General features: G+C 41.3%; 1 protein-coding gene across 2 annotated transcripts; it reads right to left on the minus strand.

The window, feature by feature from the left end:
- Positions 1–1,753: 1,753 nt before the first annotated feature.
- Positions 1,754–22,750, minus strand: VBP1 (VHL binding protein 1). Of its 2 annotated transcripts, none has more exons than XM_077889784.1 (6): positions 22,592–22,750; positions 17,363–17,487; positions 9,485–9,551; positions 7,898–7,996; positions 4,605–4,743; positions 1,754–2,801 (listed from the first exon to the last, which is right to left on the minus strand). In XM_077889784.1, the coding sequence occupies exons 1-6, from the start codon at positions 22,682–22,684 to the stop codon at positions 2,731–2,733; spliced, it is 594 nt and encodes a 197-aa protein (XP_077745910.1). In that variant the 5' UTR covers positions 22,685–22,750; the 3' UTR covers positions 1,754–2,730. The 2 variants fall into 2 exon arrangements, with proteins under 2 accessions (XP_077745910.1, XP_077745911.1); XM_077889785.1 differs by lacking the exon at positions 22,592–22,750 and adding an exon at positions 22,290–22,421.
- Positions 22,751–27,721: the final 4,971 nt, after the last annotated feature.

Below are 27,721 nucleotides of genomic sequence, written 5' to 3' on the forward strand. Positions count from 1 at the left end.
TTGCCCTGGGAATCTGATGCAAGCGGACCATCAGCTGTGGACCAGGTACAGGGCCCTGGGTGGCACCTGGTGTCTGAGCTGAGAGCCGAGAGGGCTGCGAGTGCCCGTAAATAAGTCTACCTCCTGTTCCTGGGTCTGTCCCAGGCCAGGGTGGGGATGCCATGCACAGGGGGCTGTTCTAAGAGGGAGCGGTCCCTCTGGCTTCTAATCCCCACCTGTCTGTGGAGTCTGTGGGGACTGCCGCAAGAATTCCCACAGAAGAACCGTACCTAAAGCCACGGTCAGGCACGGGGTCTTACGTCCTTCAGAGTAAACTGGGGTCGGACATCGCCTATCAGGGGCTTGGGAGTTTTAATCTATAGCTGAGCCCAACACCAGTTATGACAGGTGCCGCGCACGCACTCAGCCAGTGTCTGTAGAAACAACACAATCCCACGTTCGCACTGAATAGGCACACGTAACACTATCAAAAGGATATAGGATTAAAACCAACCAAGACAAACCTTTAAGAAATGACTCAAGACCTTAAGGTATCACGGAGGTTTAGAGCAGAGAATAGCAGAGAAAGGAGAGGATTATTCATTAAGGGACTGAAGTTCAGTTAACATTTCTGCCAAACTTAGCTATTAGTTCTTGCTAGAGAAAGGAGCGAGGCATCACGGTACTGAGGGCAGGAAATTCACACAGGAACTGGATCTGGGTCTCGTTCCGGCTATGTGGCCGGATAAGGTCCTTCTGACTGCAGCCACCAACATCCATATGGCAGAGCAGGGCAGGGGCGGGGGCGGGGTGAGATGACGATGGCACTTTCCATCACCCCCTCCTGTCACTACTGACAAAACTACAGAAATAAAAACGCCATAAACCGTGCTCCTTAGTTCCATTTTTGGCGAGTCTCAGGAAAAATCTTAAATACATCCAAAAGCCTCACGTAAAAATGTTAATTACAGATTTGTTACTTACAATGCAGAAAAAGTGTAAAACGACCCAAATGTCTCAATGTGTATGTTTACTCCAGTTCACCCATTAGAATGCTAGTACGAAACTAGTAAATCGATGTCGATAGAGTAAGTAGCGCTACGGAATAATGCAGGTTGCATGTCAAGTGAAAAAAGTAGGATAAAAATCATAAGAACCAAATCATTTGAATCGTGTTTTACAAACCTCTGCATAATAAAGAAATGAAAGACACAGAAATGTGAAGAGGACTGCAAGTGGAAATTGCCTTTTCTATTTTCTACATTTTCCCAAATGAGCATCTGAATGCCATTCCTGACATATACTAGGTATTTATATACATTTATTAAATTACCTTGATTTTGCTCTTTAATTGATACTATCTCTAAAAAGCTGTGTTCCTTCATATTCAGTTCAATTTTCATGGAATTAAACTGAGTAAATCATTCATGTCCTAATATTAAGAAGGACATTTGTGCCAATATACTTACCATAACAAGGTTTGGGCAAAAGTAGCACTTACAACATCTCAAGATGTGTACGAACCTCAAATACTAGAATATGGGAATTCTGAATTATGAAAGAAAAGTGACTCAAGAACTTTGGTTTCTTTCAGATTTAACTCAATTGCTTGCTGATGTGAATTCCTTCCAAAGAGAATCTGCGTCGTTCCTATAAACGTAACCTCTTGGGACACACTAGTTACACTCAGAAGTAAATGAACTTTACAAATATGTGAAAAGACACGTTAACTTTAGGAAGAATAATGTTAAAAAAAAAAGGTGCCATGCCACAGTTTTAACTTCAATGTTTTAATATCATGAAATACAAGTACAAAACATTGTACAAGTATATGTTGTACTACACAGAGATGGAATAATACATTTGTGTTTTTATCAGACTATCACCCAGTGCTAGCCACTGTACCAATGGCTTTCCGCAGGGATCTTTCTACTCTTTGTATGAGATTTTATCATGAATAAAAAAGCTCACAAATCTTTCAACCACTGCAGATTTAAATTTATCTTAATATTCTTGTTCAGCTGCTTTGGAGACCGTTAAGAAATACAGAATTGCCTTAGCCGAGAGTTTTGAGTGGCTAAAAAATTTTGTTATTTCATGTTGGCCCAGATCTCCCTTATATTGGCATTGCAAAGACACTGTGCACTTCTATGGGGTTTAAAAAAAAAGTGTTGTCTCAATAGACAGCCCTCTTATGTTTGGGAAGGCAAATTACCATTTCTTGAAAAGTACAGACTATTGTAATAGTTATTGGCTAAGTAGTAATTCATGAAAATCCATTTATATACACAAATAATAGCAACAGAGAGCCATAAAGCCCCACATATACTAAAGAAAACAAGTTTGGAAATATTTAAACTAACTATTTTTCCTACCTCTATACTGGTTTAGCCACATCAAGTGAGAGTAAGTATCAGCCAATAAAGAAAAGTATTCAGCATTCTGCTTCCACAGCATACCTCAGCCATCTCGGCTAAGACTTTTTTATGACAAACCAAAAAAAAAAAAAAAAGATAAAAGTTGCATTTACTTCGCTGAAAATAAAAATAAAATAAAATAATGCTGATTTCATAAAATATCTGAAACTACCTTTGTTTCTATAATAAAATGGTGGCTATCTTTTTTGAAGTTTTAATTACCATTCTTGCCATTAAAAAAAATCTATCAAAGTCATGTCAACTTTAAGGATAAACTTTGGGGTACTTAAAATAACATGTTTGGAAAACTGAACCACATTTTTAATTGCCAGCATTATGCTTTGTTCTTGGTAGAATCATCTTTGTTTCTTCTTTTTACATCCCAGTTATAAACCCTGGCCATATCTGCAAGAATTGTCAAAGAAAATGCAAATGCAAATCTAAAGATAACACACTAAGGACTAGGTTAGGTATTCACTCACAGACTGAATCAAAGAGAGAAATCGTGCATGCGAAATAATGGGAACAACTAGTGTTGTGAGCCATCTTTCTATGGTATCATTGAAGAAAATACTGGAACTAAATTCCACCAATACAAAGTCAAAGTCTCAAATCAGTAGTTGTTTAGGATACGTAGTCAACTATAGCATTATATTTGAGAAAATAGGTGCTTGACACGGTCTGAAAGACAAGCCCTCATCGATGAAATTTTAAAGACTATTCAAACTATATCCTTACAGGCAATATTTAAATTAGTACAACTATCGATAATTTCATCTCTTACCTCCCTTTGGTTTAATAGGACATTCACTCAACTTATTTTCCTTCCCACAAGCACCATCCTGTGTAGGCCCTCACACATCAATCATTTCTTTCATGGACTGGGCCTTTGGTGTTGCATGCAGAAGTCATCACCATACTCAGTCATCTAGATCTTCTTCAGTGCTATCTCCTAGAAGGTTGTTTTTTTTTCTCATCTAGAAGTTGAATAGCTTTTTCCCCCGCCTCTGGATGAAGTGTCCACATTATGCATCCCACACCAGCCCCTGCTCTAGGCCTCTAACAGGCCTGCCTTCCCTCACCCAAGCACTCAATGCATGCTGCATGCTACGTGCTGTGGAGAAAAGAGCACATACAGCTCCTACACTTGAAGTACTCCCCATCTGGCATCGAAAACAAAGTACTACATGCAAAGTGCTAGGTAAGTACAGAAAAACAACAAAATACCCTGAGGATTTGAAAATGTTCCGAAATGATCTGATGCTTTAGCTGAAATATGAAGGGAAAAAAAAGGAGTAACCCACATAAGTCAGGGGAAATCATTCCAGGTAGGAAGAACAAAGTGGAAATATAAAGGGTATGGCATAGGTGGGGGGGAGGTGAGGAGAACTGATTGGGGCTATTTGGAACCCAGGGTGCGCTGAAGGAAGGCTAGGGCAGGAAGAGGTCAGTGGCATGAAGTAAGACTGTCCTGGGAACACCTCACAGGTGCCTTGGTGAGCATGTGGGGCCAATGCCTGTTACAGGCACCAGGAGAGGTAGGTCAGAGAGGAAAGGCAAAGAGCTGGGTTTCAACATACCTGGCCCCTCCTTGACCAGAATACCTACCCCCACTTCTCTCTGCTGATCCAAATCCTATACTGCCTTTAAAAACAGCCCAAGTGCTAACTCTCAAAGCCTTCTTTGAGCTAATTCCAATTTATCTCTTTCCCTAACTTTAAATTGCCTTGGCATTGCCTTCCTGAAACAAACTTACTTATATTTGACTATCAAATTATCATTTAGCTGTTTTACATGTGCAGTTCTAATACAGCAAGACTTTGCCACTTTTTTTTTTGCACTGACTCCCTCACCATCCTGTGCCCCATACAACTTACAGTTGCAGCAACATAGGAGACCCTTAATAAACGCTTGTGGATTAAGCTATTTAACTAGCTATGAAGGTGTCTCGAGAAAACTGAAAGAAAAATGGTTATGCACTGATTTGAATTTGCTATTTCCAAACCTTCATAATTCAAATTCAAAGTAATCAATCTACAAACTTAGTGAAGTATTAGTTCCAAATATGCTAATTATCATTCTCATAAGATCTGCAAGTTCAAATCAGCCTAAGAGTAAGGTTATTCTTCTCATCAAAATAATGCAAGTAAGAATGTCGAAAACATCTTTCTCCTTTCCGTCCTTTGCTTTTAGTTAAAGAAAGGATACTGACTTCAGTGGTAGTAAATTGGTCTCGAAGAAAGTCAAGATCTTCCTCAAGAGAATCAAGATTCTTTGTGGCAGTTGATAGATTCTTTTCCAACAATGCCTGAGCTTCATCAATATCATATTCAAGCATTACATTAGCCTGAAGAAAGAAAGTCATGACAGTTATTCAACATTTCCATAGTGCTTCACAGGTTAGAGCAGGGGTTGGCAAACTACAGCCCTTAGGCCAAACACAGCCAGCTGCCTTTTCTTAGAAGCTGTACTGGAACCCAGATATTCTCCATTCGCTTATGCTTTCATACCTCAGCAACAGAGCTGAGTAGTTGTGACAGAGACCGTGTCCTCTGCAAAACCAAAATATTTATTCTCTGACCTTTTACACAGACTTTACTGATCCCTGGGTTAAAGAATACATTTATATACACTGTATTGTTTACTCCTCGTAACAACCCTGGTCAATCAAGTTCTTCTTATTTTTTCCTCTTTACCACTAAGAAAATGTGGGCTCAAAGAGGTTAGGTTGCCTACACTAGCACAGATATTAAGTAAACAAGAGAATTAAGAGAAGAACCAATATTTAGACACCAAATCCCATCTTTATACAACCTCCATGATGACACTAAATAGTCTTACAATAGTTTTTTTTTTTTAAGATTTATTTATTTGACAGAGAGAGAGAGAAAGAACAAGCAAGGGGAGTGACAGAGGAATAAGCAGGCTCCCTGTGGAGCAGGGAGCCTGATGAGGGGCTCCATCCCAGGACCTGATCATGACCTGAGGCAAAGGCAGATGCTCAACTAACTGAGCCACCCAGGTGCCCCTAAATAGTATTACATTTGAATCAATTTAAATACTTGTTTCTGAGCTTAAGATACAGGGATTTTAAATTTTGCAAATTATATATATATATAATGGCTAGCTCTTACTGTCTCCTTCCTACCGCCAACAGATGCTAGGGATGAAGCCCGAAGCTCTGGTGTTACTGCCTACACAGAGATGCATGCATTCTGGAAGCGGGGAACAAACCTTTCCTAGCTCTAAACTCCTCATGTTTCCTGACTTACCACTGGGAATTTCCTGAACCACTTCCTTCATCTGACTGATGAGGAATTTAAAAATTACTCAAGGGATTATTGTAGGGATTAAATGAGACAGACAACATGAAAGCGTCTGGCACAAGAAGGTTCTACATACTTACTGACTGAATAACCCAATCCATGACAATTAGAAAACTGTATAAAAATTGAGACAGGACAAGAAAATATTCAAAGGCAAGTACATGTCTCTTCAATCCCAAACCCCATTCCTGAGTCAACTGCCATTGTTTCTTATTACTATTTCTTTTTCAGAAAATTTGTATACTTTGGTTACTTTTAACAAAAAAAAAAATAGAATAAATTTAAAAACACTTCATTTGTGACAGAAAAACATCAATGATTCATTCAGGAAGTACTGCGTGCCAAGTATTTCTTCTTTGTTGATTCACTCCTCAGTCTTATCAGCCTCTCCATTTGATGGTCTAACAGGTATCTCAAGACGGACACACCCAAAACACACTGCAAGTCACCCTGCAAAGGACCCTATTGGTGCCCTACCTGCGACATGAGTTACAAATATTTTCCCTGTTCATTGTTTGTCTTCTGACTTTCCTTATAGTTTCTGAGTTTTGTGGCCTAAACAAACCATCCTTATCTCAGGGTTATAAAATAAGTTATCTATCACTTGGTGTCAGTATCTCATGCAAGTATGTAATACATTTAGGACACATTCTCTTATGCGTATGAAGTGGATTCCAGGTGTAATTCTTATCAGACAGCTCCTTGTTGTCCTAGTCTGGTTTATGGAATCATCTTATCCCCACCTGCTAATGGAATGTGGGCTGAGAGAAAGAGAATTCGAGGAAGATGACCCCTCGGATTAGACCACCAGGTAGATAGCCATTTCATTTACAGAACTAAAGCTAAGTAAGTATGAGAAATATGGTCATAGAATGGAATGTACAAACCCTGAAAATATTACAACCAACAAAAGCAGGAGGGGGAACTAAGGAATAGAGAGTGAGTTTCCAGGTATTAATCTGCCCGTCTAGGGATCCCTGGGTGGCTCAGCGGCTTAGCGCTGCCTTCAGCCCAGGGTGTGATCCTGGAGACCCAGGATCCAGTCCCACATCGGGCTCGCTGCATGGAGCCTGCTTCTCCCTCTGCCTGGGTCTCTGCCTCTCTCTCTGCCTCCATTAAAAATAAATAAAATAAAATAAAATAAAATAAAATAATATAATATAATATAATATAATATAATATAATATAATATAAAATAAAATAATAAAAAATATAAAATAAAATAAAATAAAAAATAAAATAAAATAAATAAAATAAAATAAAATAAAATAAAAAAAAATTAATCTGCCCATCTTACATAGCATTAGAGTACCTCTCAAGGGTGATTCTACAATATAACAGCAAGGGGGAAATCTTTCCAGTGAGGAGAGGTGGGAGCTGTATGTACACTTAGCTTGCTACTTTGCACGGGAACTTGCCTGGGGTAACGAGACCAATGGGCAGCGAGCTGGATAGTAAGGAATGGCATGGCTGATTGGTGAGAGGATTCAGAGGAGTAAGATAGGAAAAAAATCAGAGACAAGGTCTACAACATCATCTAAAATTGAAATATATGGTTTTAAAAATGGCCTCTAATCTCAAGAATTTTTTTAAATATTTTATTTATGTATTCATGAGAGACACAGAGAGAGAGAGGCAGAGACACAGGCAGAGGGAAAAGCAGGCTCCCCATGGGGAGCCCAACGCAGGACTCGATCCCGGGACTCCAGGATCATGCCCTGGGGTGAAGGCAGCACTAAACTGCTGAGCCACCCAGCCTGCCCTAATCTCAAGGTTTTTATAATAATCTTTTCCCCCTAAAGTTGTGAGAAATCTTTCTAGAACTAATAAACCCTCACGAGGAAGAAATATTTATCCGAGGTTCAGCAGGCCTTTCTATTTTATTTCCACTGCTCTTCCTTGTGTGACATTTAAGAGATAAAGCATTAGCAGAAGGGGAAGAGGGCTTTCGTTAGTTTTATATTGACTGGGAGAGACGAGTCCCTTCTGTAGCTCATCACACTTGTCATTCCAGTCCGTTTCCATTACAGACCCCTTGAATTCTACCCCTTTGTTCCCTCCACAGTCAAAGGGAGATAAGCACTTTACCCAGCTCTAATAGTATTGTTGTGGTGGGAAAACCACAGTGGTTTACAAATGTCAGCCAAGGAATCTGTGGCTATTTCAGTTACTTACCCCCAACCACAGACACACTTTATCAGTAGGAGGAACTGAAGCTTTGCAATACAGGTTATCTGCCAGTAAGAATCTGGTCTCCAGTGAACCAGTGGACTCCTTCAAAAAAAAATGACAGTACTGTAAATAGGTCAGTTTAATAACAAGGTTATAAAGGAGAGACCGCAGAGCTGAACCTAAATCATTTAAAAGAGTACCACCCAGCCAACTGAGTGTAGTGGTAAAAGAAGGCTGGAGCCAGATGGCTGGGCATGGGGGGCATGGATTCTGGCTCAGCTACTTACTACCTGTGTAAATTTGACATTTCAATTGACCTCTCTGTGTTTCAGGTTCCCAATGTGTAAAATTGGGATAATAGTCTCTACACCTCTGAAGGCTGTGGCAAACAGCCGTTACACAAACATAAACACACATACACACAAAACGGTGCTGTCACAGAAAAAGTGCTATGCAACAGTTAGCAATTATTGGCGCACTGGGGTGGCTCAGTCATTTAAGCATCTGACTCTTGATTTCAGCTCAGGTCATGATCTCAGGGTTATGAGATCGAGCCCCCTGTCAGCTCTATGCTCAGAGTAGCACCTACTCGAGATTCTCTCTCTCCCTCTGCCCTTCCCCTCCCCCAATCCACTCATACTCTTTCATTCCCTCTCCCTCTCAAAAAAGTTAGTAATTATTACTTTATCAATTCTTCATGCTCAACCAATGCTTCCTGAAGTCTCATAAACTTCACCACATAAAATAATGTACTGGAAATAGTGTTATTCCAGTAGTCAAGTAATAAATCATACACACATCTTTTTTAAGAGGATTTTTTTTTTGAGAGAGAAAAAGAGAGTGTGCACGAGCTGGGAGTGAAGGGAGGAGAGGCAGAAGGAGAAGCAGACTCCCCGCTGAGGAGGGAGCCCAATGAGGGCTTATCCCAGACTCTGGGATCATGACCTGAGCTGAAAGCAGATGCTTAACTCACTGAGCCACCCAGTCACCCCTACGTAATCTTTTAAGTACAATACGCTTATAAAATTTAATCCTTATAGCTTGCTTTTATTTAATGAGTACTGGATTAAGACTCAGAAGATTCTCTAATCCAGTTCTGCCAGTAAACTAGCTATGTGACACTGGTCAAGCATAACCTCTCGCTAACGTTTTTCCTCAACTGTAAAATGAGAGCCCAAAACACAATTTCGAAGATTCTTTGCAGATCTGTAAGTCTTAGATCTTAAGTCCCTATTCTTAGGGAGAACAATAACAACAATAAAAACCCTTGAGGGCTGCTAGCTCAAAATAAGACATTTTCTTTTTGTACCTAAAATAACTTCCAATTGCATTTAACTTTTACAAATACTCCATATAAGTAAAATAATCCAAGAAATGTAGGCCCTAAAATTAAAGTTGACTTGGGAAAAAAGCCACAAAGCCACATTTATCACAGAAGCACACTATGACATCAGTACATATACACAAGAAACAAGAACGCAGACTTGATATTCTAACACATACAAATACCAGTGACCAAAGAGTCAAAGAAGATGAGCCTCTGCTGAAGAATTCTGGTTCACTCATATTTAGAAACAAAAATGTACTTACTTTTTTCTTCTGCATGTATTTTAGAATTTCTAAAGTCTGCTTAATTTCAGGAATCTGACCTTTTAGCCTGTGAATAAGAAAAAAGCTGACTTAGTATTTTGCAGGCAAGAAAAACACCAGGACACAGTCTTACTGCCTTTGCATTTTCTAATGATTATCTTTTTGAGGACTATTAAAATCATCCATTTATCAAAACCCACAATATCCAACACCACAATGAACCCTCAGCTAAACTATGGACTTCAGTTAATAATAATATATGGATATTGACTCATCATTTATTAATTTTTTAAGTAGGCTCTATACCCAATGTGGAGGTCAAACTCATGACCCCAAGAACAGATCACATGCTCCAACAACTGAGCCAGCCAGGAGCCCCTTGACTCATCACCCAGAATCAATGTCCTACTCTGGTGGAGGCTGCTGATAATGAGGGAAGCTCTGCAGTGTGAGGAGGCATTGAATATATGGGAAATCTCTGTACCTTCTGTTCAACTGTGCTATGGACATAAAAGTACTCTAACAAGTAAAATTCATTAAAATTATTTCCAAAAAACTGCTAACAACTGATCCCAAAGTGTTATCAACCTCACTGACAAGAAGATAAGAGATAAAAATATGCTGAAAACATTGAAAGTTACTTAGAAGAAAGAATGAGACATTTTTTATTTCGTTGGCACTGAGGTTTGGCTCTTTTTCCTGGTCATTAGGAGCTGCCCACGGTTGTAATGTGTTTTGCATGGAAAAATGTGCCAAACTAGTTCTAGGGTGCTGTCAAATCACAATGGAATTTGTAACAAGACAAACTAAGAATACAAAAACAAAGCTGTGGTTCTATCAGAATACATTTAACTAAATTTCAGGATTAGAAATTGGATGTAAACAAAATTTAAATGTGATAATGAAAATGTACTTGTTATAGAGGTGCTGAATCACTGTATTGTACACCTGAAACTAGTATGACACTTGGTTAACTATACTGGAATTTATTTATTTATTTTTTATAAATTTTTATTTATTTATGATAGTCAGAGAGAGAGAGAGAGAGAGAGAGAGAGAGAGGCAGAGACACAGGCAGAGGGAGAAGCAGGCTCCATGCACCGGGAGCCCGATGTGGGATTCAATCCCGGTCTCCAGGATCACGCCCTGGGCCAAAGGCAGGCGCCAAACCGCTGCGCCACCCAGGGATCCCTATACTGGAATTTAAATAAAAACCTGATAAATTAAAAACAAAGACAATATACTTATTGCATCATATAAAGGAAGTTACACCATGTGTGAAGGACACTAGTAGCACAAACTTTATTATACCCTGTGCTACTGGCCTGCAAGAAGTATGGTAGATGAGCCTGCTACTTAAAAAAAATACTATCACTATCTGGAAATATAATCTAGAGACACACACACTTACCACTCATTTTTTTTACTTAGTTTGAAAGCTAATGCTCTGTGAACTCTTTACAAATTTAAAATGGGTAATGTAGATCTTTCAACTCTGCTTAATTGTGCATTATGTGCTGATACAGGTAAATGCTAAAAAGATATATTTATTGTAAATTATCTGATATGCATACAACATAAGAATGTTCAGATAAAGGTTTTTAGTCATGCCAATTTCTATATTTTTCTATAGATAAATATTACATGTAGCATATAAATTATGAAGCATATTGATAAATCAAACAGCAGCAACCCCAGTCAACTCAGGAAAAACACCAAGGTCACTGAGCATGTCGAAGCAAGATACCCCTCCCTACTCTGCTCCATCCCAAAAGATAGCAGCTCTCCCGTGTGGCTATAGCCCCCTTTTTTTCTTTTTCCAACAATTTCATCACATTTATGTATATCCCCAAACAACATATTCTTTGCTGGCTTCTTGGCTTAATACAATCTAGTGTTATATGCATTCTTCTTGGATTTTCTTTAACTCAATTAGGTTCCTAAAACTTCTTAATTCATTTTCACTGCTAACATTCAATTATGAAGATAGCACAACTTCTTATTTTTTTTTTTTAAAGATTTTATTTATTTATTCATGACAGTCACAGAGAGAGAGAGAGAGGCAGAGACACAGGCAGAGGGAGAAGCAGGCTCCATGCACCGGGAGCCCGATGTGGGACTCGATCCCGGGTCTCCAGGATCGCGCCCTGGGCCAAAGGCAGGCGCCAAACCGCTGCGCCACCCAGGGATCCCCAAGATAGCACAACTTCTTAATCTTCTCTCCTGCCAATGGACACTTGGGCCCATCCTAGATCTTTGTTATTATATGAGCAATGGAAATCTCTAGGTTCTAGGAGTGGGTAGGAGAGTGAGGAAGGGAGATCGCAGCTTACTTAGAAGGGAAGTGAACCAAATCTTCAAATGGGGAGTCTTGTTAAAGGAAAACTTTCTAGTTGCTTTTCATCCCTCTAAAAAGCCCTGGGTGAAATCACCTTACCGACTCCCTCATGCTACAGGGTAGAAACATAGTAGAATTCGTCAGAAGTAGAGAGGTCAGGGTGAGGAGCTAAGAACACAAATACTGGCCCCTAGGAGCCCCCCCACCACTCCCAGGAGTGATGACAGTGAAGATGGGCAAGAGCAAAGGAGTAAAAAGAATCCTCAGAGGCCAAGTCACCTGGCTGGGGAGAATAACGTCTGTCCAATGGTGGTGCCATTGTTAACACCAGCAGCGTTCTTCCTATCCCTACTCACCAGAAGGGGCTTAAATCACTCCCCCACCCCACCCACACACACATTACTGGCCAAAGAATCTGATACCCCTGAGGGAACATGAGCTATGGGGAAAAGATAGGATGATCTGTAAACACAACTACAATAAAATACAGACAATAAACTCAGTAACGTCTATCAGATGGAACAAAATGAAATACTAGAAAATAAGATTATACAGTAATGCCTCAGAGAGAAAAGAAAGGATATTGATAATATGAAGAAACAAGTAGCTAGCTATAAGAATCAAAACGACTAGATACAAAAACGTAATGGTTGAAATAAAGAACTTATGGACATCCATCTAATTGCCAAAAGACAAATTACCAAAGTCAGTAGAAAACAGGAAATATAATGAAGAGAAATGGAAGGCAGAATTAGGAGCATCAACATCTATATTAACAGGAATCCCAAGAGACAAGAAGAAAAATTACCAGAAAAACCCACAAAAAATGATAATCACAAAATTTCCAATTAAAAGACATACAATTCAGGTGTTGAGATTACCACAAGAGAATTACAAAATACTAAAGAACTTGTATACAGCTGAAGGTAAAGTGAAAGGCAAATGATAGGCTACAAGGAAAAATTTATAGCATATGTAAAAGAAAAAGGTTACTAAGCAGAGCCATCTGCTGCAAAACAACTCAATCATGCACAAAAATAGTTTTTACTGCAAAGCTGATATCACAAAGGTAAGGGAAAGTTCCAGAAAAAATCTAAGAGTAAAAAGCTGAAAAAGGCTTTTAGTCAAGCATTGAGAACTAGAGAAAAGTAAGCATCATGAGTCAGGTGCTGCTACCAGCTGCAGACCCAAGCCTGGGGCCCTGCCCTGCAGCTCAGTGGCGGAAGCTCACGTATTAAGTGCCAGGGCAGGAACAGGCTCCTATAGAATCACCACCCCTGGCAAAAGCAAAATCCTCTATGGATAAAGGCAAACCACACAGCTATCCATAGTTACAGGAAGCTGACATATAGTTAGTTAAGAAAGGAGAAAAATATCCACACCTAGACAAATTACATATACCATACATAAAAATGAATTTCTGAATTAAGAAGTTAAAGGTGAGGGGCACCTGGGTGGCTTAGTCAGTTAAGCACCTAACTCTTGATTTCAGCTCAGGTCATGACCTCAGGGTCATGGAGCATGGAGCCTGCTTAAGATTCTCTCTCCCGGGATCCCTGGGTGGCGCAGCGGTTTGGCGCCTGCCTTTGGCCCAGGGCGCGATCCTGGAGACCCGGGATCGAATCCCACGTCGGGCTCCCGGTGCATGGAGCTTGCTTCTCCCTCTGCCTGTGTCTCTGCCTTTCTCTCTCTCACTGTGTGCCTATCATGAATAAATAAAAATTAAAAAAAAAAAAAAAAAAGATTCTCTCTCCCCCTGTACCCACCCAACAAAAACAAATAAAAACTAAGTTACACGTGAAAAGCAAAATTGTAAAACTTTTAGAAGAAAACACAAAAATTTGTCTTTTTGAACATGAAATATAGGCTAGGATTTCTTAAATGAGACACAAAAAGCTATTAGGGGAAATTTTCACCAAAAACATTTAAATTAAGAACTAATCATCAAAAGAAGCCATAAGGAAAGAAAAAACATAAATTACAAAAGGAGGAAAAATTTCTCACTCATAAACTTAAAAGGATTACTATCCAATATACAATGGACTTTTAACAGGCAGCCCTGGTGGCTCAGCGGCTCAGAGGTTTAGCACCGCCTTCAGCCCAGGGTGTGGTCCTGGAGACCCTGGATTGAGTCCCACATCAGGCGCCCTGCATGGGGCCTGCTTCTCCGTCTGCCTCTGCCTGTGTCTCTGCCTCTCTCTCTGTGTGTCTTTCATGAATAAATAAAATCTTTAAAAAAAAAACAATTGAGTTTTAACAATGTGGGGGCTGGCAGTCCCCAATAAACTCAAAAATCAAAAAACAAATAAATTAAAGATAAATAAATAAATAAACTCAAAAATCCATGTGTAACTTTGATTCCCCAAAACCTTGAGTACTAATAGTCTACTGTTAACTGGAAGCCTTACCAATAACATAAACAGTCGATAACCATGTATTTTATATGTTATGTGTATTGTATTATATGTAATATATGATATATTACATACATACACAAAATATGTGTGTATTACATACATAAAATACATAATGTATATTATACATTACACTGTATTGTACTGTAATCTTACAATAATACCTAACACTTTCTTAATGTTTTCTGGTATCACAAGGCTACGTTTTTTTCAAACTGTCATAAATCTTCCAAAATTACATATATATAGAAAAAATCCAGGTATAAGTGTACCCATGTTCAAACCCGTGTTTGAACAATCGATGCTATTTGAGCGTCAATGTATAAAGAACTCCTACAAATAAAAGAACCAACCCACTACTGGAATGGGTAAACCTCTTCAAAAAGCTTTCCATATTCGCATTCTCCAATTCTATCATTCCTTTTGAAGTCACTGGACTAACAGTGTTCCCATCCATAACGCCGATAACTTCCACTTCTTCTCCATCTTAGATGATGGTAACTCTTCCTTCAAGTTGCTCAGACCTGGAAGCACCTTCCATGCGTCCCTTCCACACCTCACCTCTCGTCCACCAGATCATGCTAGCACCGACTTCAAAATAAATCCAGAATACGCTTCTTCCCCACCACCTCCATCACCTTCCCTAGATTAATGAAAGGGCCTACTAACTGAGCTCCACACTTCTGCCCTTCTCAGGAATATTACCAGCCCAGCAACTCGAGGGAGTCGTACCTTAACAGGGGAAAATCAGATTACACCACTCCTTTGCTCAAAACCCTCAGCGGCTGCTGCCTCCAATATTTCACATCCTCTTACTCCATTTATTTCCACAGCATTTATCACTTTCTAACCAGTCTATAATCTAGTTGTTTTCTGGCCAGAATGGCAGCTCCACAAGGACTGACATATCCTAAGTACTTAAGATGATGGCAAGCACATATCAGGTACACAATAAATATTAATCCTATTGAATTGTGTGTTTACTATCTAGACTCCACTAGACTGCAACCTTTCCAAGGGCAGGGACTGTCTGTTTTGTTCACTGATATACCTCAAGTGCACTCATTAGGAAGGCCGTAGGTACAAACTGTGAGGGTTTTTATCCCTCACATTCAGGCCTAGAGCCTATATAAACTTGGATGAGCACCCTACTATATACCCCAGGACTAGAGGTATAATTATGATACACAAATTTCCTCCTCTCTCCCAGGGCTTGGTCCTGAGGCACATATTCTTCTCTATCTATAACCTTCCTGTGGGTGATCTGAAAACTTGACTTTATTCTTTTTAAAATGAAAATAAGCTTTTCTGGACAGCCCGGGTGGCTCAGCAGTTTAGTGCCGCCTTCAGCCCAGGGTGTGATCCTGGAGACCCGAGATCGAGTCCCACGTCAGGCTTCCTGCATGGAGCCTGCTTCTCCCTCTGCCTATCTGACTCTCTCTCTCTCTCTCTCTCTCTCTCTGGGTCTCTCATGAATAAATAAATAAAATCTTTAAAAAAAAAGCTTTTCTTATAAAAGTAGTAGGTAAATATTGTAGAAACCTAATAATACAGATAACCAGATTTTTAAAAATACCATATTCCCACCACCCAAAGATTACCACTGTTGATACACCATCAGTGTACCTTCTTCCAGATATTTTTGTACAGATATACTTTTTCCAAAATGAAAACATATCATTCATAGTCTTTTCTATCATGCTCTTTTCTGTTTAACACTCTATGTCAATGACTTTTCATCTAGTACCCAGGCCTTAGTCAAATTTCCCTGTTACCAAATCAAATGAGAAAACATATCTAAATACAAACATTTGTACTTTTACATGAATGGCACATTATGCCCAGATGCTCCTTCCTTGCTTTAGTCTGCCTCCGAACTCATAACCAGCCTTCAAAATTCTACACAGCCCAGAAGCTTCCCCCGAACGTCACTCTCACCCTCAAGATCACACCTTTCCCTGTGCTAACTCATTACTTTGTACTAAAGTATCTCAACTGCTATACTTTATGTGCTTATCTTATTGACATATCTAGCATGCCTAGACGGGCGTCCCTCTTGAGAGCAGACACTGAACTTTATTTCACCCAAAACAGTATCTGGCACCTAATTAGAATTCCAGAAATATTTAACTGACGGAAGAATGCTGGGAAATGTGCATAGCAGATATTCACAAGTATTTATTGTAGTGAACTGACTTTGTAAGCTACTATAAAAATACAGAGAAATAAACAACTGAGAACAAGGATCCATTTGTCCTATGCCTATTATTTGTGAAATCTAGGGAGAGCCAGAACCTCTATGGGTCTCTGATCTCAGTGGCAAAATAAGGATAAACTAGAAATCTAAGATGTTATGACCCTACATGTTTTGGAATAAGGTCTTCGATATTCATTCTATTACATTTTCAAAACCATCTTTAGACTAATAATACCAAGCATTGGCAAGCATGCGGACCAATGGAACAAATGGAACTCCATACACTGCTGGTGGGAATGAAATATGGTACAGCCACCTTGGAGGACTTTTGGTAGTTCCTCATAACACTGAACGTTACACTTGCCATACAAGTCAGCAATTCTACCTCGAGGTAATTACCCAGGAGAAATGAAAACACATACCCACACAAAGACTTCAAACCAAATGGGGAAACAACCCAAATGTCCACTGACAGGCAAACAGATAAAAATAGATTAAAATTGTGGACATACACATACAATGGAGCAAGGTTCAGCACTAAAAAGAAACTAATTTACTGACTGATATACACAAAACCATGGAGGACTCTCAAAAGCATCATACTAAGTGTAAGAAGCCTGATATAAAACAGTAGTTACTATGTGCTTTCACTTACATGAAGCTCAAGAACAGATAAATCTATAGTAAAGATAATCAGAACAGTGGTTGTCTCTGGGAGTGGGCAGTGTTGGCCAAAAAGGGGCAGTAGGGAACTTCCTACAGTAATAGGAGTGTTCTACATATTAATCGGGACAATGGTTATAGAAGTGAATATATCTAAAAATTCATCAAATTGGACATTTTATTAAATGGAAAATATGTCTTGATTTTTAAAGCTTAAGCCATACAAGATTAACAACAAAAAACAACTCATAAATTTTTACACTTACCTCCTTTTCTTTTGAGCAAGGTTGAGTTCCATAAACTTGTACTTCTGGTACTGTTCATCCAGCTTCTTCAGCACTGTATCTGCAGTCTCATTCCCAGGCTGTTTCATGAAGGAATCTACATCTTCCTTTAAGATCAAAAAATAACACATGCAAGTTAGACTTTTTTAAAAAAAGATTTTTTTTTTTTAGAGAAAGAGAGAGAACGTGCAAGTGTAGGGAGAGGGAGACAGAGAATCTCAAGCAGTCTACACTGAGCATGGGGCCCAACACAAGGCTCAATTTCACAACCCCAAGACCATGACCTGAGCCAAAATCAAGAGTCAGATGCTTAACTGACTAAGCTGCCCAGGTGCTCCCAAATTTTCAAATTCATACCTCTAATGTGATTTTTGACTGTTTCACCTTTATCTTTAAAACATTAAAGAAAAAAAAAAAACCTTGTGTTTGTTTCCAAAGGCTTGTTTTTAACTATAATGTAGTTATAAAAACTTCAAGTTCATTTCAAACAACGCACATACATTATGTAGCTAATTTATTCTTCCTCCACCTTTCTCTTTTTATATAAAAATATATATATGGAAAGAAAGATGACTTTACTTGCTTTATACACCCCCCAGGTTGCCCCGGTAGTAAATATGAAAATTACCAACAATCAAACACATTGCCTAGTCATGTAGCCTAGCCACAAAACGACTCAACAGATGTATGCCAAAATCATCAACTAAAATTTTGAACTCAAGTTCTGCCATAGAAATCAGGCTGAATATGGTATTAGGTTCCCAAGGCAAGCCACAAATACCTCAAGTATCAACTATTGGAAATAAAGTAAACCTAAAAAGCAAACAAAACAATCTTTTGTAAAAAGAATAATTAGGCAAAAAAAAAAGTAGTTAAACTGAGTAGCATTTTTAAAAATGTATACTACATGCTGGTCCTTGAAGAAAAGCTAATCAGATAAGGATCAGGAACTAGATGAAAATATATGGAAACTTTAAGGGAATCCCATTGGACCTTTCCAGCATTTTAAAGAACTTTATTCCTTCATTTTAAGTTAAATTCAAGTACCCACAGTTTCTGAGATCTCTGTATCATTATTCTTATCCATATTTACCAGCTATAAGGGACTACTTTAGCCTAAACAAGAAGGAGAAACAACAGTGAAGGAGTGTGAACTATGAAGCCGTCAAGCTAGAGACACAGTAAAAGAAACAAAAGGTGAGGCTGGGCGCAGTGGCTGAAGTCTGCATGTAAAATCAAGATATCATCTTCCTAGAAGGGTCACTGCAGGAAAGAGATGTAAGTCAAAGTTTCTAGCCCAGGGTAAATGTTGCTAGGAGGTTAGAGTCTAGCCAGGAGAATTACCTATAGCAGCACAGGATTGTGGCCACGAAACAGGGCCTGCCTGGTTTGAACCCTGGCTTCACCACATACTAGATGTGTTCACTCTGGAGAAGTTATTGAACCTGTCTCTTTGCCTCCAGTTTCTCACCACCCAGGTGGGCCGATAAACATAAAATCTAAAAAACATTAAAACATAACTAGGCGGACACCTGGGTGGCTCAGCGTGGAGCCTGCTTCTCCCTCTGCCTGTGTCTCTGCCTCTCTTTTTCTTTGTCTCTCATGAATAAAAAAATTAAATCTTAAAAAAAAACCATAACTAGGGGGAGGCCTGGGTGGCACAGGTGGTTGTGCATCCGACTCTTGGTTTTGGCTCAGGTCATGAGATCAAGTCCTGCATCGGGCTCCATTCTCAGCAGAGTCCAAGGCAGACTCTCTCTCCCTCTCCTTCTGCCCCTCCTACTCGTGCTCTTTTTCAAATAAATAAATAAATCTTAAAAAAGAATAATTGAGAAAAAGAAAGAAACTCAAGCTCATTCTTTGAAAAGACTATCACCACCACTAAAATAAATCCTTTGCAAACCTGTTTGTGGATAAAAGATCAATAACAAAGATAAAGGAATTTAAGAAAAAGAAAGTGCACATAACTACTTATCATGTGGCAATGGAATTGAAAAAATAAAAATAAAGTGATAACCTGCACAGATATAAAATTATTAAAGCTGACTTCAAAATAGTTGAAGCAAAAACAAAAAAAAAAAACAAAATAGTTGAAGCTTGATTTGACTCATTTTCATAAAAGAGCCTGAAGACATGATTAAAAATATTGCAAATGTCACTTGAAGCAAATGGACTGATAAATGAATCTTATATCTAACTTTTAAACAATAAGTGATTCTAATGTTATTTGAGCTATAAAAGAAAAAGATGGAGCATTCACCTATTCATTTGAAAAAACCACTAAAATTGTATTTATTTTTTTTTAAATATCTTTTTTTTATTCATGAGAGATACTGAGAGAGAGGCAGAGACACAGGCAGAGGGAGCAGCAGGCTCTCTGCGGGGAGCCCGATGTGGGACTCGATCCCAGGACCCCGGGATCACGCCCTTGGCCAGAGGCAGATGCTCCACCACTGAGCCCCCCACGTGCCCCAATCACTACAATTTTAATACCGAAATCCAATCATAGTAAAAAATAAAGCCACAGATCAATCTCACATAGTAAAGGCACAGAGGACTGGTCTACCATGGCGGGTGGTAGGAAGGCATGCACACAGTGCTTCAAGAAATATCAGCACATAGAATGCAGCAATAATCAAATCATAGGAACATTAGATCGTACTACAAGGGTGTAAGGGCACTATTCAACTGCAAGAAATCTGTCAATCATCATATTAAATCATCCATCTGTCAATCAACATATTAAAAGAATAAAATTTAGATCATAAAAGATGCTGAAGTAATCTGTAATAAAAAGTTTTACGGCAGGGCGCCTGGGTGGCTCAGTCAGTTAAGTAGCTAACTCTGGATTTCTGTTCGGGTCATCTCGGGTCATGGGATAGAGCCCCAAGTCAGGCTCCCCGCTCCACAGGGGGTCCCCACGGTTGTCTCTCTCACTCTCTCTGCCCCTCCGGCTCACACACACACACACACACACACACACACACTCTCTCTCTCTAAAATAAATACATCTCTTTAAAAAGTTTTATGGCTAATTCGAATAGAAGTAACAAAGGCAAAAACAAACAGCAAACATTATTCTGAATAACAAAATATTAAGATTTCAGGTAAATCACAGAGTAGAGAGGAATGCTCGCTTTCATGACTAATATTTAACATTTTCTTGCATTTTCTAATAAATTCAATAAGCTAAAGAACAATAGGCTATTAACAGTGGAAAAGAGCTATATTCTGTCTCATTTTAGGTAAAATTCAATACTCATATAGAGTCTACTGTAAAATAACTAGAATTACTAGCAGAATTTTTTTATAATATTTTACTTATTTACTCATGAGAGACACAGAGAGAGAGGCAGAGACACAGGCAGAGGGAGAAGCAGGCTCCGTGCAGGGAGAGCCACACCAGATTCGATCCCAGGACCCTGCGGTCACGCCCTGAGCCAAAGGCAGAGACTCAACCACTGAGCCACCGGGGCGTCCCAATGAGGTCTGACTTTTAACCAGTAAAGTATATGACCTCCTATCATCACAGGAATTAATATATATCAAGTATCTACTTGTTATACTGAAAGCACATATTGCTTCTCGTAGCAATTCTTTAAATACTGTCATCCTTTTTCCATGAAAATAACAGAGGCTCAAAGTGGTAAAACAACATGCCCAGGACCAAGCAGCGATCGGGAAGTAGAGGCAGGATTCAAACCCTGGTCTATTAAGAAGCCAAAGTTCTTTCTCCAATACCATGTTATTCACATTACATAAAGTTTGGCTTGCTAAGACATCATACCGTGTTGGTAGAAATTTTAATGTCTAGAAAAAATAACCCACAGCTATTTTAGAGGGAAAGGCATTTTAAGATAAGAATTTATAAAACCTCAGATACAGTGTATGCTCCTGAATTAGATTTTTGAAGCCATCTGTAGCCAAGGACCCAGAACATACTATATACAGCACTCTAGAAATTGAATTCAACATCTAGTCGTGAGCTTTTACTACGTATCCCTGTGTCGCCCGAGGACCAGGAGAAGCAGCCCTGAGCCAACATGAGTACCTCGCTTTCCTCCCACTCGCAGAACACGTAAGTAGGGGCTCTGATATTCCACGGACTGCTCCAGTTCGAATCCCTGGAGAACCTGCTTACACACTCCATGACTTGGGACCGAGTGAGTCGAGTCCCTCCGCTTCATCACCCATAATAATACCCATCTCGTCGCTTTTTGTAAAAGCACTAAGAAAGTGCCCGGCACTCAGCAAAATTTTCCTCATTACCATTAGCTGGGAAATGAATGCAAACAAATAAATGGCACAGCTCACGGAGGAAACACAAAATAACAAAGGAAAAGAACCACAAAACTGAATCGGCAAAGGCACACGTGCAAAGCAGACTGTAGATGCAAGTGGTCTAAATAAAGAATAAAAGAAATGGATATCTTGAACGTCGGAACGTATCACCAACCAAAAAGGGAATACAAGGCAATATAGATACAAGCCAAAGGTCGAGAAAATTCCGTTAATACTGTATAGTGGAGGTCGGTCAGAACCGAGTGAGGAAAGACAGATGCTACTGCCCTGAAGGCCAGTCGGGTTTTCCTTCCTTATTCAAACAGCTGTGAAACACTCTTTCCAGAACAGCCTAACGGAAAGACACTGTCTAGGTCACCTGGCTGCGTCTCTGTGTCCCCGCTCCCAAGCGCACACCAAGCGCTCCGCACGGTTGTTAGAACGATGCGCGCTAAGCGAACCTGACCACACCGCGCCACCTTACAGCGACAGCCCGCCGGCCGCCGGATGAACTCGATTCCCAGCAGGACACGCGAGGCCTTCACGCGTGACCCCGTCCTCCCTTCGCCGCCCCCCTTGCGGCCCCGCAGCCCCGCGGCGGACTGGCTGGGATTCCGCGTCTGCACACCTGAGCGCCAGCCCCCGCGTCCTCACCGCACCCTAAGCCCCGGGCAACCGCCGGGCACTCCGGCATCCTGGCTCAAGTCCCTCCCGGGCTTCTCGCCGCCCCCCGCTCTGCCTTCCCAAGCAGCGGAGGCCGAAACCCGCCGTCCGGGGGGCGGCCCGTCAGAGCGGTGCGCTGCACCATCCTCCCTCCCGCATCCACTACCCCAACTCCTCCCCCAGTGGCCGAGGCCGGGATGGAGGCCGGGAAGGAAGGGGGAGCCCGCGGCCTAGCGTCAAGACGCCGAGGACCAGCGTGCCTCTTACCACAAACACGGCCTCCGGAATCCCCAGGTGGAGCCGCCGCCCATTCCCCGTGGCCACTTCTCCCAAGCCACAACCGTCCTTAGCGGTCGCCATCTTGGAGAAGCGAGCGCACGCCTAATGGCCTTGCGAGCCTCCGGCACTGCTGGCCCCTGATTGGCTCGCTGGCAGCCGCCGGCCCGCCCCCGCGCCTGCGCGATCGGCGCGTTCACAGGCGCGCCGGAAGTAGCCGCCCCTTCTAGCTGCGACGACTCGCCAGCCTTTGGGCGCTGATTGGCTGCGCACGATGAGTGACGAGCCAGGAAGCGCCGCGAGGAGACGCTGGCTGTGCGGGAAGAACCAATGCGGCCTCCGGGGAGGATCCGTGGCTCCGAGGGCGGGCTCGCGGACCCTGGGAAGAGACCTGAGCACCACCCGGGAACGGGCAGCGCCTTCCAGAATGACCCCAGAAGCGACCCCAGCCCCAAGCAGCTACTAGTGAGTCTGCGACCTAGAGGACAAGGCGGGGCCGTGCTCTTGGTGTCTTTCTGGTCCCACCATCCCGACGAGCATCCCGGCCGTCAGAGGGTCCGTTTCGGAGTGGAGCCACTGGCCCGAGTTTAATACCCCGCCCACTGCACCAGCCTTTCCCGAAAGCCACCCTTGACCAGCATGTTGCCACCCCAATTCAGACGTCTCACGACTCTATTCTACATAGAGGAGCCTAAGGACCCTTGTGAGGCTTCCAGCCTGACGGACGGCCCCAACACCGCCCGCCACCACGACCCTTTGAAAGCAAGTGCGCTACACACTCCTACGTACTTAGGCTCTGGTGTCTTTTCCAACAACTAACCACCCCGTTCCTCCCGCATCTGCTTGCTCTCAGGGCTTCGCTGTGAAGCGCTGCTGCATCCGCTCGCACAAACCCTACCCAGGCAGCCCGATTATGAATAAAGGATGTTAGTTCCCTTACTCAGTGGGGATACGTATGTAGTAATAATCGTGATTGACACGTCTTAAAATCTACCTATGTGCCAGCCACTGAGTCATGCTATCTAATCCCCGCAAGCTCTGGCTGAGAGGGACTATTATCACCCATAGTTTACACACAACTAAAGAATCTTAAAAATGAGCCATTTGTGTGGTGCCGGGGTGGCTCAGTCATTAAGCGTGAGACTTGATTTCAGCTCAGGTCGTGATTTCAGGGTGGTGGGATGGAGCCTCCCCACAGGCTCCACGGTGGGCTCAGAGCTGGGCTGCAGCCGGCCTGACATTCTGTCTCCCTCTCCCTCTGACCTTCCACCCTCTAAAAAAATGAACCATTTGTAAGATAATAGGATTACTGTCATAAGAGTCACATATTGGGTAGCAAGGGCACACCAAATGATTTTACTTTCATTATCTTGTTCCACCCAACATCCTTCCAGACTGTTCCTTATGAATACATATATAAAGTGACCTTGTTGTACTATCAGAAAAGGGCCAAAGGCCTATCCGGGCCAAAGAAATGGACCTATATGCAGTAAGACCCTAGACTAGGGAACAAAGAACCCAAAGTTCACTCAGCTCTAATTCAAGGAGAGGTCAGGCCTCAGAAGCTAGAACTCCATGACTTAAGTTCCAGCTCCTAACAATATAGGGCATTTGATTATCCCAATGTCATGAAGATATCCCCCTGTTTTCTTTCAGAAGGTCTATCATTGTAGTTTTGATGTTTATGTCTATGATCCGTGTAAAATACATTTTTATGTTTCATGACAGGTAAGGGTAGAGATTTACTTGATTAGTGCCAAATTGTGCAGACTCACAGAAATGCCAGTAATCTGGCTGGAACGTCTAATGCTACAGATGATGACACTAAGGCCTGAAAGAGAACAGAATGTGCCTATAGTCCTACATCAAATCTTGGGATAGAGCAGAAAGAACCCAAATAATTCAGCTCTAAGTCCAGTGTTCTTTATTTCATGAACACAGACCTTTAGAATAAAGTACGATATCCAGAAACAGACAAGTATGCAGGCAGATTTATTAAATGACAAAGGTGGTAGCTCAAATCACTGAGACAAAGATGGACTGCTTTTTAATGGTGTTGTGACAGCTAGGTAGCTATTTGGGAAAAACTTAAATTAGATTGATATCACAAACCATATACAAGAATAAATTCCAGATGGATTACCAAAATCAATGTTTAAAGCTCTAAATCATATAAATACCAAAAGGAAATACAAGGTGATTCCACCTTTACCTTTGGTGTAAGACATTCTATGGCTCATCCAGGGACAAAAAAAGAAAAGGCCAATATATTTGCCCATTTATTAAAAAAAAAACCAACAATATAACTCCTACAAAAATGATACCAGAGCAAATTCAAATTGTAACTAAGAAACTGGGGGGAAAATTTAGCATGATTATGTCACAGAGATCAAGTCATACTGAAAAATGGGCAAAAGAAAATTAACAAAAATGTAAAAGTTTCCTTTTAACATAAAACATGTTCAATCTCACAAACGCTAACAAAATTCAAAATAAAACTACTCTGAGTTGGGGGCACCTGGATGGCTCAGTGGTTGAGCGTCTGCCCTTGGCTCAGGGCGTGATCCTGGGGTCCTGGAGTCCCACATCGGGTTCCCCACAGGGGGCCTGCTTCTCCCTTGGCCTATGTCTCTGCCTCTCTCTCTCTCTCTCCGTGTGTCTCTCATGAATACATAAACAAAATCTAAAGAAATAAATAAATAGACTACTCTGAGGGGAAATCCATAAGAAGAATGAAGACCTACGTGAGAGCTGGGGAATGGGAGTGAGGCAGGGAAAGGACCACGGAGAGAGCGTAGAGCAGAGGGGGATAACGATGGAGCAAGGGGCAGGCAAAAACAATTAAGGACCAAAGAAGGGAAGAAGAGCAACGTAATTCAAAAAGAGGGTGAGGCCAAAGGACATTGAGCAGGCTCGGAGTCTGGGGCATGGGTTTATACAGGCAGAAGAAAGGGGAACAGAAAATTGGAGGAGGGGCACACTCCTCTCCACTGTGAACACACTCAGGCACCTGCTCATGGAGAGAAACACGGCTGGGGGTAGAGGACATGCAACAGGAATGGGGAAGTAAAGTGGGAAGGGATGGAGAACTGAGGAGAGTGAAGCAGCTGGATGAGAAAAGGCAGAAGTGCAGACCCAGGGACACCAGGCTGGGGAGGACATTGCATGAGAGAGGAAAGTGGCAAGAGCTAGAGGGCCGGGGATCAGCGAGGAGTTGTTCCAGGACTGGGGCGATGGGAGAGCTTGCAGGAGTCGTGAGAGTGGAGGGACAAGAGGACTGAGGAGAGGACTAGACTGGTGTAATGGTCCTGGGTGGGGGGCAGTGAGGAAGGTGGGTGGGGCTTGAGACTAGAAAGAGGGGTGTTTGTAGAGGACCTGATAAAAGAGAGAGTTTGGAGGACCAGAAGGGGCAGGACTAGGGGACCTGGGACAGGAAGAAGCTGGAGGACTGGAGTGGGGTGGGGTACAGGACTGGGGAAAGGGAGGGTGCTGGAGGGCTGGGAAGATGATGGATGCAGGAGGAGAAACTAGGCTGGGCGGTAGGACCAAGGAGGTGGAGGGGCCGAGGACTGGAACGGAGCTTCCATACAGTAGTAACAAAACCTTAGAATATGACATTAAATAGTACCATTATATTGGAACTAAAAACATAAAACACTTCGTAGTTGGATAATGAAATATGCTAGTTACCATTAAAAACTCCCAATAGAAAGAATTTAAAGACTGCCTGAATAAATAAAAGGAGACTTAGGCCAGATTCATGATTCAGAAGTTAACATTTCTGTATGTCCATTTGCCCCGAATTTAACTCTAGATTCAGCGTACTCCCAATCAGCATTCTCGGATGCCTTTTTAAAAACCTGATCAGGGCAGCCCTGGTGGTGCAGCGGGCAGCCCTGGTGGCGCAGCGGTTTGGCGCCGCCTGCAGCCTGGGTTGTGATCCTGGGGACCCGGGATTGAGTCCCAGATCGGGCTCCCCGCATGGAGCCTGCTTCTCCCTCTCCCTGTGTCTCTGCCTCTCTCCCTCTGTGTCTATGAATAAATAAATAAAATATTTTTTAAAAAAAACCTGATCAGCTGATTGTAATATTTTCATGGGATTTTCAAAGAGAACCTAAATTCCTCACACAAACTTGGAAACGATGAATGAACATGGAAGACTAATACTACCCGACTTTGTGACCTACGGAAAACTGTTGGACCCAAGACAGTGTGTTGTTGGTCTAAGGACAGAGGTATGACTCAATGGAACAAAACAAACTAAAAAATAGAGCCCTAAATTTGTTGTCAATTGATTTTTGAGAAATCTACCAAGGCAACCCAAGGGGAAAAGAATTTGCTTTTCACAAATGTTGCAGGAACAGCTGCATGGGTATATGGAAAAGTAAATCTCTGCTCTTACCCGTCACCAAACATAAAAATGTATTTTACATGGATCATAGACATAAACATAAAAACTACAATGATAGACCTTCTCAAAGAAAACAGGGATATCTTCATGACATTGGGATAATCAATTATGTCTAATGACACAAAAGGCTCTAATCATAAAAGAAAAACTTCATAAAGTAGATTTCAAAATTAGAAGACGCCTGTTCACCAAATGAGGCCATTAAGAATGGGCAAGCCACAGACTGGGACCGATTATCTGTAGAATATATATCTGACACAGAATCAATATTCAGGATATATAAATGACTACAAATAATCAAAAACAAAGCAGACATTAAAACAAACAAATAGTTGGACATTTCACCAAAAAAGACTGGAATGACCAATAATCATGTGAAAAGTTGCTTACTCATCAGACAAATGTCAATTAAACCACAACATTATGTTACTACAAACCCAATAAAATAGGCAAGATTTAAAACATTGACAGTAGTGATTGTTGGCTGGGATTTGGAGCATCTGGAATTCTCATAGAGTGCCAGTAGGATAAGGTGCAATAGTTGTTTTTGGAAGATTTGGGGGAGTCTTAATTTTAGACAAACACCTACTCTGTGACCCAGCCATGCTACTCCTAGGTATTGGCCTAAGAGATATATCCACATTTCTCCACAAAAAGGTTTGTACAAGCATGCTGATAGAAGCTGTATGTATACCTAAATTTAAAATCTG

This window comes from Canis aureus, chromosome X (genome assembly GCF_053574225.1).
Source record: "Canis aureus isolate CA01 chromosome X, VMU_Caureus_v.1.0, whole genome shotgun sequence".
In the NCBI taxonomy this organism is placed as follows: Eukaryota; Metazoa; Chordata; class Mammalia; order Carnivora; family Canidae; genus Canis; species Canis aureus.

What these genes read in the sequence shown, in the direction of transcription:
- VBP1 (XM_077889784.1), bottom strand. Translation starts at nt 22,684, where the DNA reads ATGGCGACCGCTAAGGACGGTTGTGGCTTGGGAGAAGTGGCCACGGGG. An exon ending in AATACATGCAGAAGAAAAAA is followed by an intron (nt 7,997 to 9,484) that starts GTAAGTACATTT and finishes TTTTTTTTGAAG; the next exon opens with GAGTCCACTGGTTCACTGGA. An exon ending in AAGTGTGTCTGTGGTTGGGG is followed by an intron (nt 4,744 to 7,897) that starts GTAAGTAACTGA and finishes TTCTTTCTTCAG; the next exon opens with GCTAATGTAATGCTTGAATA.